The sequence below is a fragment of the Cyprinodon tularosa genome, unplaced genomic scaffold (genome assembly GCF_016077235.1).
Source record: "Cyprinodon tularosa strain WSP-4 unplaced genomic scaffold, ASM1607723v1 ctg480, whole genome shotgun sequence".
NCBI classification, from domain to species: Eukaryota; Metazoa; Chordata; class Actinopteri; order Cyprinodontiformes; family Cyprinodontidae; genus Cyprinodon; species Cyprinodon tularosa.
In genome coordinates, this window is record NW_024039208.1 from 246,640 (window position 1) to 259,904 (window position 13,265).

General features: G+C 38.0%; 1 protein-coding gene across 1 annotated transcript in view; it reads left to right on the forward strand.

The window, feature by feature from the left end:
* Window positions 1-13,265, forward strand: part of camk1da (calcium/calmodulin-dependent protein kinase 1Da) — a 95,488-nt gene that overhangs the window by 43,191 nt on the left and 39,032 nt on the right. The window contains exon 2 of the mRNA XM_038302046.1: window positions 9,653-9,784. Coding sequence (XP_038157974.1) covers window positions 9,653-9,784 — 132 coding nt within the window. The remainder of the gene's footprint in view (window positions 1-9,652; window positions 9,785-13,265) is intronic.

A 13,265-nucleotide genomic window follows, 5' to 3' on the forward strand; every position in this document is an offset into this window, starting at 1 on the left:
CCCTTTTCCCAGCACTCTACTACACAGATAACTTCCTGGTTTGCTAACAAATCTAATAACACTGATGTCTTCGTCTAACGCTAATGACATATTAGTGACATATTAAGAGGCTGAAACAGCTTTACTGACTTGGACCTTTTCCAATGTTTTGAAGTGGAGCAGTGCTGTGGGTTTTTCCCTTGTAATGCTGTCTGTCTGTATGTTAAACAAAAGGTATTATCACATGCTAAGGCTTAGCCTGTGAGCAGTATTATCTTGTCTTTTGAAAACACCTGATGTAACGTCACCTTTTGTTGGTGCGTTCTGATCTGCTGCACCCTTTCAACCTTTCAACCCACCATAGATTTATGAGTGGATGATCGTTTTACTGCGGCGTCTCGTTGAGTTCGCTTTATAGAGTCAGAAACACATAAAAACGTTTGAAAACCAGCATAATGTACGGGTTAGACAGTTTTAAAACCTTTTTTTCCCCGCATGGATTTCCAGCTTGACGATCATAGTGTCACATGTGTTTCTTCCACCTTGGCGGCCTTTTCTAGTCTCTCCCTACCTGTGTGGTTCCTCTGCTGTCTGTGCGAGCGTGTGCACGCCTTTGCACGCTGTTTCTCCCCCGTCAGATATGTGCCGGACCGCGAAACGATGGCACACACGCTGGCGCTGCCAATACTGTTTTTCTTTTTCACAGCAGCAGAGCTGGACTGACACAATTACACAGGTTCATAGAGGAGGGAATTCAATCATCGTTGCTGTGGGTAACAGCAGCAGAGTGGGGACTTCCAACCAGTCAAAACATACCAGCGTGCCAGATGTAGCACAGGTTCTTTCCTCCAATCAGGTGAACCCTGCTGCTCCTCCAGCCTGCGAATTTCCAGTTGCAAGCAAATTACTTTACGGTTGAAATAAAGTAAATAGGACTACGCTGCGCTGGCCTGCTTTTCTGATTGTGCTGCCAGTGTGTTGCCTTGTGCAGTCTGTCCTTTCACATTGTGTTATTTCAGAGTCTTGCAAAAGTTTATTCAACGATTTCACATCACTAAAACAGACCTGTGCAAATTATTGGGAATTTGTTCGTATTTGTGGAAGTGGAAAACTGTGCAACATTTTGCAAGTAGTGTCTGCCATGGTGAAGCAGGGTGGGAGAGGCACCATGCTGTGGGTTAGATTTTCTTTAGCATTGTCAGGGAAAATGTTGACAGAAAGGCTACTTTTCACGTCATCATTTAAGTTATAAAGAGTGCTCTTGTTACCTTACTTCTATTGTGCAGCTTTTGCAACTTTGTGAACTTTAAAAGAGCAAATGCACCAACTTTATTACATGATATGCCTTATTTGACTGGTTCAACTACAAGGGGAGAAGTAAACGGAAACTGCAGACCAGCCTGATGCAGGTTGATGTTTTTGAGAGAGCATGGTGGTGTGAAATGGCCACAGATCTGGAAGAAATACAAATGCTGACTTGAAATCTCTTCTAGATCTGCACAAATTTGACAGCAAAATCAAACAATTGCTCAATTTAAATCAAGTCTTTGACCATAAATTACATGTTTTTATTATTGCTGTCATTGTTTTGTAATGTTTGTCATGTTTTTTTTTCTTTTTTTAATTTAGCCATGGGTTATAATAACAGTGCTTCTTGTTCTGTCCCTATCAAATTAAATGTAAAAAATGTAAAAAAGAAATTGATTATAAATGATTAGATTGATCAGAAATCAGCGAAATAAGCAACATTTTGTCTATTTAAACACCCAAGGAAACAGATTTGCTCTTTAGACTCTTGGTACAACATTTGATGCTCCTCCCAGGCGGTCTAAACAAGCTGTAACTGAGGTCTGAAGTCTTTGATCTGCTCTGCATTTTTTCCCATAGCTTTCAATAAACAACACTGCTTTACACATAATTAGCTCTGATTTTAGCCTTGAAGGGAGTATAGGTTCCCCTTCCATTAGAAAACCCTTAACTTAAGCACAATATGCTTCTACATTTATTGTTCTGATTTAAGATATTTAATTAATATCTTTATTTAGATGATTTTTCAGAAAATCTTCCTCTTTTCATTTGTTAAAAATGAATCCAGAGGTGAATCAGTAATTATAATTTCTTCTGAGGCAATCAGAGCTCAGAACATAATCTTCCCCAAACTCAAAGTTTCCAGAACAAACAGGTAGATAAAGAGGCATAAACAGAAATGAGCTGAAGAACATTTATTCATCTGTAAGTCAGAAAGCCTACGGCTGTTTTGGGACCAAGTTGATTCAGTGTTGACACAACTCTGCCTGCAAAAAATGCTGATTTGACACAAATGCTTAAAGTGGATGCAGTATATCAACCAGTGACTGCTGACAGGTTTTTCCCCTTATTTATTCTGTAAAACTCTGATGCGCCAGATCCCGCTGTGTTAGACAAAGGTGATTGATGCTACAGTTTTTTAAGGCCCCTTTTTCTTTTTTCTTTTTGTAACATCTTAAAATCTTCAAATAGAAGCAGAAGTATTTATCTGCTATTAATTATGTATTTTATTTTAGTTTGAATTTGATCAGAAATAGAGCCAAAAATATTCCTTTTTTTTTTTCATTAAATGCAGGCTCGGGCACAGCAAGTTTTTGTAAACTTTTGTTCCATTATTGTTTGCAAAGAAAACATTTTGTAAATGGAAATTAAAAAGAAAAGTTCAAATTTCAAAATCAAGCTTTGAACTCAAAAAAGTTTGAAAAAAAATTTCATAGTAACTTTGCTATGTTCTCACAATTTTGTTTTAGATTTTATTTATTCTGTCCTAAATTTTTCGAATGTTTTTTGAAGATTTTATATTTTCAAATGTGTCTCTTTCGGACTGAGTTTTTTGGACTGCATTCTTTTTAAATTGTGTTTAAAAAAGTTAAAAAAATATCACTTTAGTGCATAATACTACTGCTCTCAGAACTCATTCACTGACTGTTAAACTGAGTTAACTAATTATGAATGAATTAAACCAAATTTGAACTCTTGTCCATTAACTTTCCTTAATTAGGAAGAAAACGGTAGGGACGGGATTTCCTGAAATGTAGCCAATCACAGACAGTTTACTTTCCCAGGTTGGTTCCTCCCTCAAAGTGACAAAATTGGAGGGAATTTAAAGGAGCATAAAAAGAAGGAGAAGGAGCATGATTTGTGACACATTGAGGACCTCAGTATTAAATCTGCACCCATAAATTGTTCCAAATGCGAATCGATATATATTTCTTTTATAAAACCTCTGTAACTTTAATTTAGTTTATCAGGGCTACATCATTGCACTGGTACTGTCCACAAGTGCATATATTGCTTCTAAAAGTTTAAAGCTTTGTTTATTATTTGTTTGAAAGGTGTATTTACTGTTAAAATGCATTAAAAATCAGTCAAGGTGGAAAAAAACCCCTGTGTTTTTTCATATCTCTTTCTACTTTTCTCTGAAATGTAAGGAGCTGTGGTTAAGCTTACATTTCAGCTGGAGTCGCCAGCTGCTTACTTTCTTTTGATCCCAAAATAAATGAAATATAGCATGTATCTGTATCAGAAATCACACTTTTATAGATGTGATTTTTTTTTTCCTGAATATAGTTGGAAAAGCAAATCTGCCTCTGTAACATTTAATTTTTATTAAGGAAAAAGATAAAAACAAGTGGATGTCATTTCTATTTTGAAAGTATTTTGGCACCAGTTTTACAGCCAGTTAGGAGAGAAATACTAACTGGCTCCAAAATCTATGTTTCTTTTTTATACACTTCAAAGTTGCACTAAATTTAGGTTGTAAAATTGTGGCGTACGAAACCAAAACAGCAATCTGTGCAGAAAAATTTGTCGTTTTTCATCACACATAAGCGCTCTTTCAACGCGGCTCACAAACATTAGTGAGAGAAGATAATGATCCTCGACACAAAGCACAAAGGTAAACAGGTTGCGCTGTTGCCTCTTGTGATGATTAATGCGGCAGCTCTGAATACCTCCCAGACACCGAGGGCAACCATTCATGTTTCACAGTCTAGGGGTAATGAATGAAACGCTCCAAGCTTTTTCTGCTGTTTTGATGAGCATGAATGAGTCAGAGCGGTGCACGCAAGTGTCAGCGCCGAAGCAATCTTATCGGTTCGCAGACAGTCCACCTCAATCACCCGGGGCAACAGACAGCATCAACGCTTGTTGCACCCAAAGAGAAGAAGTGGAGGCGAGAAGAAAAGGGGGTAAAAGCAGATTATTGCTTAGAGCTGTTGCTTAAAAACAGAAAATGCAATAACAGTGAGTCTGAGTGTCTACACGGCTGTGTTGGCATGCTGCTGTTAGGAAGACGGCTCTGCCTCCAGGATGATGGACGGCTCGTAAAACGTGCTTCGCTCCGAGGGTCTCCGGGGCTTCCTCGCGAGGCAGCGCTCCCAGATTGATCCAATAGAGAGCTCATTTACAGCAGCCGCTTTCACCTTGGAAGGAAAATCCTGAAACGCTCTCAGCACAGATACTCACACAGATGAAAATCATTTACCAAAAATCACACTGCCAAGATGTGGAACTTTTTTAAAATTTTACCTCCTCAGATTTCTACTTTGACTGGGCCTTTTCAATATGAGTATTCATTAAACCCTTGATGTTCCCCAAGGGTCCATCCCAGGCCCCCTCCTATTCTATATCTACATGCATAAGTTATCCCAACTATGCAGATGATACACAGGTACACATTATAATGTAACCAGGGTATTATAAACCCATTCCAGTGCTGCGTAAAAGTGTAGAAGAAAACAAAGCACGGATGTGCCATCATTTTCTTCAGCTGAATTAAAACAAAATGGAAGTAGTCATTTTTGAACCAATGTCAGAGCGTTTAGCACTGAGCTTCAGATAATCCTGCTAAATGGGTGTAGAATGATGGACTCAGACCTGAAACTTCAGAGGCTCATAAAGACAGAAAAAAGTTGGCCTTTTATCACCTAAAGAACATCTTCACGTTTAAAGGACTAATGTCTCAGATCTTTGAAAAATAATATCTGAGACTGAAAGGGAGGTGAAAGGGGAGAGGGAATAAGAATGAAGGGAGAGAGAAAGGAGAGGAGAGAAAAGATAAAAAAGAGGAAAAAAACAAGACAGCAAGATAAACAATGCAGAACATATACAGTACCTCCTAGAAGTCTGCTTTCACACCCACATGATACGAAAGGGAAAGAAAACAGAGAACATAACAACAAGAGAACCAAGTAAACATCAAAGTAGCTTCAAGAGCAGTGAGTATCCCTTAGCTATCCAGTTAGTATATGTGTATGGAAAGCGAAACCTACAGTGATTACAAAACATAATTCAGGGTTTTATATATCTGTAGCTGCAGCGTAGTATTTAGTATTGTGTATCCATGAGCAGCTGGAACCAAGCTCCTGTGATTTGTATGCATGGGTATGCTCACGTATGAAGGATTTACAAAGCTACTTTACAAAGAAAATATGCTCAATAGCAGGTGTGGGCGGCCCCAGACTCACCCTATAGAGTTCATCTTTACCAGATTACTGAAACGTATGTGCGTAGGTCTGCCTAAAAAGCTCCTCAAGCAGCTGCAGCTGATACAGAACACTACTGCTTGTGTCCTCACTAAGACTTAGAAAGTGGAGAACATCAGCTCAGTTTTAAAGTCCTTCCACCTTCTCTCCGTACCTCAGAATAGAATATGAAATACGTCTGTTAGTCTTTAAATCACTGAATGGCTGCATTAGGGATGAAACAGTTAAACAGATCGATTATCGATCAACAATCAATAAATTTAATAATTGACTACCTATTTAGTAATCGATTGATCATTAACTGATAATATGAATAAACTCAAACACATGCCATTAGCTGAAAAATCGACTCAGATGAATAATTAGAACAAAAATATAGAAATATTTTCCATTTAAGATTAAAAATTAAATAAATCTGTGAATAGGTTCTATCAGGAACTTCTTAAGTGGTGTAGTTTTAGGTTTGCCTGGTTTCAATTCTGAATAAATATTCCTTTTAGGCACCTTTTGCTATCCAATGATTGATCAGTTATTAAAATATGGTTAGCTGCAGCCCTACCATGGGTACCCAGGACTCAACGTGTAGAAGAAGCGTTAAAAACATTTATTTTGGGTCCTTTGACCTTTTGACTTTTTCAGTCCACCATTTATTTCATTTTTTCAATCATTTTATCTTATTTTAATATAATCATCTTGATTTAACAATTCATTTTTATTCTCTTTCAGTTTTTGTGTTCTTTATGTCACCTCAATGCACTTTTCTTTTCCTTCTCTTGTACAGCGCCTTGAATTTTGATATTTTTATAAACTGGGTGGGTTTGATTATATAATTTTTGTTAAACTAAATAGCATAGATTATATTACATACATCTTGGTCATGTTTTTTTTTTTTTAAATGCAGCTGAAGGTTTCAGGTTCACACCTGACTCAGATTATAGTCCTCAACATAAAAAGGTCAGCCAGTGATGAAAGGGGAGGGCTGGAGGAAAAGGTGAGTTTATCACAACTGATTTTATCAACCCCCCCCCCCCTGGGCTCCGGCTCGGTAAAAGATTGTTACCTTGGCAGCAAGGTCGTCGGTTTGAATCCCATCGTGGGGGACTCTCTCTTCTGAGATTCTGCGATCTTACCTGGTTTCTGAAGGTGAACTTCTGTTCTACTTTCAAGTCTTTTGCTTCGTCTACTGGGAATGAGCTCCATCCATCATCCTAGTTTAGTCAAACCAGATTCCCTGTCTCTTCTATTTGAAGCTGCTTCTTTTTCTCACTAATGTTCTCCAACAAATGTCTTACCTAAGTAATGGTTTATTTGTTTTTTAACTTTTTGAACAACTTCTGAAGGAAGGCTGCTCTGCTTTTCATGTTTTACTAACACAATAGCCACATTTTTGTTTTATTTTAAATGTGCATCCTTTTTTTCTACTTCAAATTTATGTGCTGTTTAAAATATTGAAAGCCTGGAGGTTAAATGATAGTTTGAAAGATAGAGATTTTTAAAATAAACTCTTTGCTAAACAAAGGTCATATAAAAGTCTGTGGATTGGATATCTGGATTATAGCTGAATGATTTCTGTCGCTCTAGTCCAGAATCGCTTCATGTGTTCATTCTGTTCTCTGAAGTTGAATTCTCCAGGTTTCCTGTCAGAAACACGACAAAAACGTCCGAGAAAGAAGTTGGAGCTAGACGATGGGGCTGAAACAAATAATCCCAATCACTGTGATTAAACCTGTTTTAAAAAAATCATTAACTAATTAATCATTGAAATGATAATTGAGTATAACAAATGTAAAACATACTTAGAGAGATTATTAAAGGTAAACTTTATTTAAAACATATACGTATTTGAGTTAAGATGATAAACCTGGCTTACGTGTCAATCTGCTGCTCCATTAATGTGGTTTCACCTTCACAAAAGTGATTAATCTGTTAGCACTGACCTGCGTTCGACGTTCAGGATGAGGGTGTTTTGTTGACAGCAAACAGACAGGACTGTTAAACATCAGTAAATATACGAGTATGTTTGTTTCACTTGGGAGATTAACTGTCAATTGATGGTTTATTAGATTAATTTTTTTTTCAATCCAGTTAATTGAAAATGTCCTCATAGGATATTTTTCCAGTTCTTGTAATGTTACCGTTATCTGCCAGAGGGCACTGATGTTTATCCTTAGGAAGAGACTTACGGGTATTTGGAAGAGAAGTAATGCCAGAGCGGAGGCATTCTGTAGCGTCAATCAATCCACAACACGGTCCGGGATTGTTTACACTCTTTACACTGTATGTGGTTCTGTTTGTATATATTAATACTCGATAAACTAAAGTAGCTCCATTTAACCACCCGTTTGAAAATGACGCTAACACAAAGCTACTCTGGATTACTTTAGAAACACAGAGCTACATCAAAGTTAACGTCCACTTTTAAAATGAAGTGACAAATAGCCTGACAGTGTGTTGGAGCGACATACTCTGTCTGTTAATGATGGTTTTACATGAAGTATTTCACATGTTTTATTCCATGTTTTTCATTTAGTAACCTTATAGGTTCCTGTTTTGTTATAAATTATAAATATGTCTAGTTTAGTTATGCGTAAGAAAACTGTTTTCTTTATTCCGTCTTTATTTAATACAACTGGCACTATAAACTGTTTAAATATAATGATCTATTATCTTTTTTTCAGTTAGGCATATTATATAAAAGTATGGGCTGCTCAATGGCGCAGTGGGTAGCACTGCTGCCTTGCATCGAGACGGTTCGATTCCCGTCTTTCTGCATGGAGTTTGCATGTTCTCCCTGAGCATGTGTGGGTTCTCTCTGGTTACTCTAGCTTCCTCCCACAGTCCAAAAACATGACTTTTAGGTTAATTGGCTTAATTGGCTTCTCTAAATTCTCCTTAGGTGTTTGTCCTGTGTGTCTCAGTGTTGCCCTGCAGTTGACTGGCGACCTGTCCAGGGTTGACCCCGCCTCTCGCCCATTGACTGCTGGAGATAGGCACCAGCACCCCTTGCGACCCCACTTGGGATTAAGCGTGTTAGAGGATGGATGGATATAAAACTATATTTAGGGCTGTATGTTAATGGAAAGAGTCCTGTCCCGCCCCGCCCATGTGACTGATGTCTAAAGTGGTGATTTTGGTTTAGCCAGTTAACGGGTTAAAAAAAATGTCGGCCTATCAATTAATCATGAGTAGATAGATACAATCAATCAATTTTAGTTTAATTTATTATTCGATAACCTGCATGCCTCAGTTTTAACACATAAAAGAAATATATTTTATCAGCTTCACTGCAAAAAACATAAATCTCAAAAAGTTATTTTTTCTTAAAATAAGTGTGTTTTTCCTTGATTTGAGGAGGTAAGTAAGACACTTTGCCAATGGAACAAGACAATTTCCTTTTAAAATAAGAAAAAACAATTTTATCGTCTTATTTCAAGTAAATATTATCTAACTATCTTATTTTAAGAGTGAAAATACTCATTCCATTGGCAAATCATCTTATTTACCTGCTCAAATTGAGGCTAAATATACTTAATTTAAGCCATTTTTTACTTATTTCTGGATTGTTTTTGCAGTGTTGTATCAGCTAAAAGGTAGCTAGCACCAAACGGCTAAAAATGCCTCCCTCTTAACTCCTGCCACCTACTGGTGAGACACATGTATAGCATGTTTGGTTGGCCTCCCGCACAGATTCAGTCGTAGTAGTGAAAGGTAGGGGCCTTGGTTCATTTTTTAGCAGTATTCCTGTGGTCTGGGTGGGATCCCGCTGCAGGTTGCCAATATGCCGAACAGACGTAGGAACAAGGACGGCTGGGAAGAGATAAGGGCATCGTGTTTACTCTAATATGCCAGCGAGTCTGAGGGTAGATCAACAAAGGAGCCAGCAATCGCTCCAGGCAGATTAACTTGCAATAGACTCATCTTCATTCATCACCCTGCTTTTCTGCATGACGCACACAGACACATTTAAAACACACACACGCTGAAAAACAGCCTGATTCTTCTTGCCGTTCCACCTGATGTTTTCTGGTATAAGAAAAGTGATTTCAGCTCTCCTCCTTTCTAATCTTTATGGAGATATTAGTCAAATCGTGAGGGCATAAAAGGAAAAGTTTTAGAGACTGACTTTATCTTCTTTCTTTCTATTTCCTTTGTTTCTCTAGAGGGGCGTTTTCAGAGGTGGTCCTGGCCCAGGAGAAGCTGAGCGGCCGCATGTTCGCCGTCAAATGCATCCCCAAGAAGGCTCTGAAGGGGAAGGAGAGCAGCATCGAGAACGAGATAGCTGTGCTGAGGAGGTGAGCGCAGTCACACAACCACACGCACACGCAGCCCGGCTAATTCCTGGTTACCGGGGCAACTGTGCAGTGCATCTCCTCTGTTACTTCTACGCAAAATACCCCTCCATCCATCCATCCATCCGTCCCCCGCCCCCAGGTCACGATCCACACACACACATCGGGGCTGAGCAGCAGGATCATGTGAATAGAACTGTACATTTTTCAAGGAGCCTGGGAATAATTCATGCCTTACGCTCAGAAACAGGCGTTTAGTTGTGAACGGATGAATGTGAATGCCTAACCTCCAATTAGAGTTTCTTTTTACCATCCAGCTGTGAGAATAACGGTGCATCTGAACAAACCAGACCAATCCAGCTGCGGACTTCCCCCTTTACTTCCCCCCAGCGTTCTGCTGACTCTCCCAACCAATCCCACCGTGGATGGTGTCACATCAGCCGCTGTCTGTTGCTCACCCTGGACAGAAGATGCCTATGTTTAGCATCTGAAAGTGGCCCCAGAGGCCACGGCAATGCGACTGATGCAGGAAAGGAGAAAACAGCGGACAATAAAGCGACGTGGCACAAATCCCACGGCGATCCTGCGTGCCTGACTGCCGCATGCGTCTCTGTTGACACATCAAACCATTCAGAGCGGCTTATGTTTTGACACATATCATATGCTGCCAGCGTGTTGTGGCCCTCGGTTGGCGCGCTTTCACTCTGTCAGATACCAGTTAGTTTTTGTAGAATGTGTTCACCTTCAAAGACTGCAGTCTGTTTTTCACTTATAGCTACAAGCATCAAATATGAATTAAGAGAAATCACATGTTTAAGGATTCTAGTCTTGGAGAAGAAATGCCTTTTCCATCCTTCATTTCAAGTGAGAAGAGTCTATGAAAAATGGATCTTCCTGGTATCACTGGGATGTAATAAGAGAAAGAAATTAGTTCTTTAAATTTTATCGAGAATCTCACTGGCTGTCTCAAGTTTAGTCTGATAGCATGTCGGAGTGACATACCTCGTCTTTTTAATGACACTTTGAAATCTAAGCACACTGGAAATGAATGCCTGACATGTTTTATTCATCTTTTCTTTTTATTCAGTAACCTGATAGATTGCTGTTAAATTATATCTTCTAAATATGTCTTTTTTGATCATGTATAAGAGACTTTAATTTTATTCAGTCAGTATTTTATCCACCCATTTACATTAAACACAGCAACACGCTTGAAAATAACCCAGGTTAAACTTTTACTTATATAGACATGTACGGAAGAGGATTAGGGCCACTGGAAAAAAAAAAGTTTGCTGATTTTAAAATTCTATTTCAATTTAGTATGGGAAAAAAGTCAGAATTCTGACTTTAACTAACAAACATGTTAGCATCAAGCCATAGCCATGTCTGTTTTAGAGACTAGCTCTCTTGTTTTAATGACCTTCTGCTCCTCCATTAATGAGGGGACCCCTCGGGCACGTAAAAAGTTTCCTAATTCCGTCATTTTCCACCAATGTGTCACTGGCCCTCTCAAACAACTCACATCATTGTCAGTGAAGCTGAGTGCTCCATCTCTTCCTTCATGATGCCCATCTACATTAAAATCCAAAATTCTGAGATTAAAGACAGAATTCTGAGAAAAAAAGTCAGAATTCTGAGATTAAAGTCAGAATTCTGACTTTTTTCCCATACCATACTGATATGAAGTTAAAAAATCAGTTAACTTTTATTTTTTTCAGTGGCCCTAATCCTCTTCCGTAGACATGTTATACATCCTTAGAAAGATTAGATTCTCCACAATTCAACCGCCAAGTTAATTTTATGGATAGCATGATCACCAAAGCACAATTAATAAAGATATAGCAGCACGTTAAATCTGAATTTTTTTAATGAAGCTCTGGCTTCCTACCTTTGAAGCTTTCCTGAGGCCATATTATAAATGCGATCTTCAATTTTCATTTGTCCATAAGGGTCCACAGATGAAAAGTAATCCAGCATATTTTTATAATGAAGACGTTCCATGATGAGAAAATTGCTGCATGAAATCCGTTTTTGTCGTTACACAAGTCTCAGTTTTAACAATAAACATTCAGTAACTCAAATTAATGTTAACAATGGAAATCAGGTGAAGGTTGCGCCAATGCATGCATTTTATGACATTTAAAGGAATGTGTAGCAGGCTTGTTAAATGCATTAAAGGTATTTTGGAGGATTTATTTACCTGCCCTCTTCACTTAAAAAAAAATGCACATGCAAGGGCATGCACATGCCCATTTCTCCTCGTGCACCCCCTGTTTAAAATGTGCTGTTCTAATAGCTTCTGCAAGCTTACTGTGTCCAAATACCACGGGGACTATAGGGTGGACTTTAGCAAACTCAATTAACTGACTGTTCAGACAGATGATCACTGCTTTTAACTCCCTGTTGCACTCGTAACTCCTCCTCCACTAATCTTTTTTTTAAGATTCTAAGTCATTATTTTTGTTCAAATACATGTTTCAGCTTAGATATGTTTTTGAACAAACTTTATGGCCCCATTGTAGCCCAATACAGGAATCTTATCATGCATATCATGCTGCGTATCCCGCATGTGGAGGAACCGTTAAGATCCCTCTATGCTTGGTGTGCGGGATTACCTTCAATTCGATAAATCGATGCAAGCAGCTGTTTTTCTTAGAAAACTTTAAATCAATTTGACTGGATGATCTGATTTAATTGTAGAGTGTTGTGAATTGGCGCAATATAAAAAAACTGATTTGAATTGAATTGAGCACTGAATAAACTTTTTTAGTACGGCTGATTCTAAAGACAAAGACAGTTATTAGTGGTTCAATATGTTTCAAAGTCCAGCTGAAATGAGAAATAAAGGATATGTCGAGATGGAACCAACACATACAATATAATACATTCACTGGGAATTATTAAAGGGACGCACTCAAGTCTGGTGCAACAATCGAGAAGTATGATGCAATTAAAAGCCACTGGTTGACTAATTTGTCTTTACAGTGGAACATTAGGAGAAAATTGTGGTTGAGAGAGTGAGAGAGAAAGCGAGATACTGACATTTATTTGGATAAACGGATGTTATTACTTCAAACAGTTCAGAGCATCCATAGCAGTTCTATTGAGTTTAAGACTCACAAGCTTGGCTTATGAAAACCTAATGGATTTCCTCAGAACCTGAACAACTGATACTTTTTTATTATCCAGGAAGAAAAGATTGGAGTTTTAATAACATATCTTTGCAAGTAGTTTTTAGTATTAACTCATGGAAAATATGATCCCAAGGCAACAGATCTAAATAAATATAACCATAAAGATTAAAAGATAAATCATTTTCATTTTAATTTAATTCAATTGTAAAATTACTTAATTATTCTACATAAAGCATAACTCATTCTTTATTATACACAGCAAAAATTTCTATAATATCCAATTTTCTTGTTTTCAGAGAAAAGAAATCGGCCTATGAGATAAGGGAAAGACACTAATCCTTAAAGCCTAA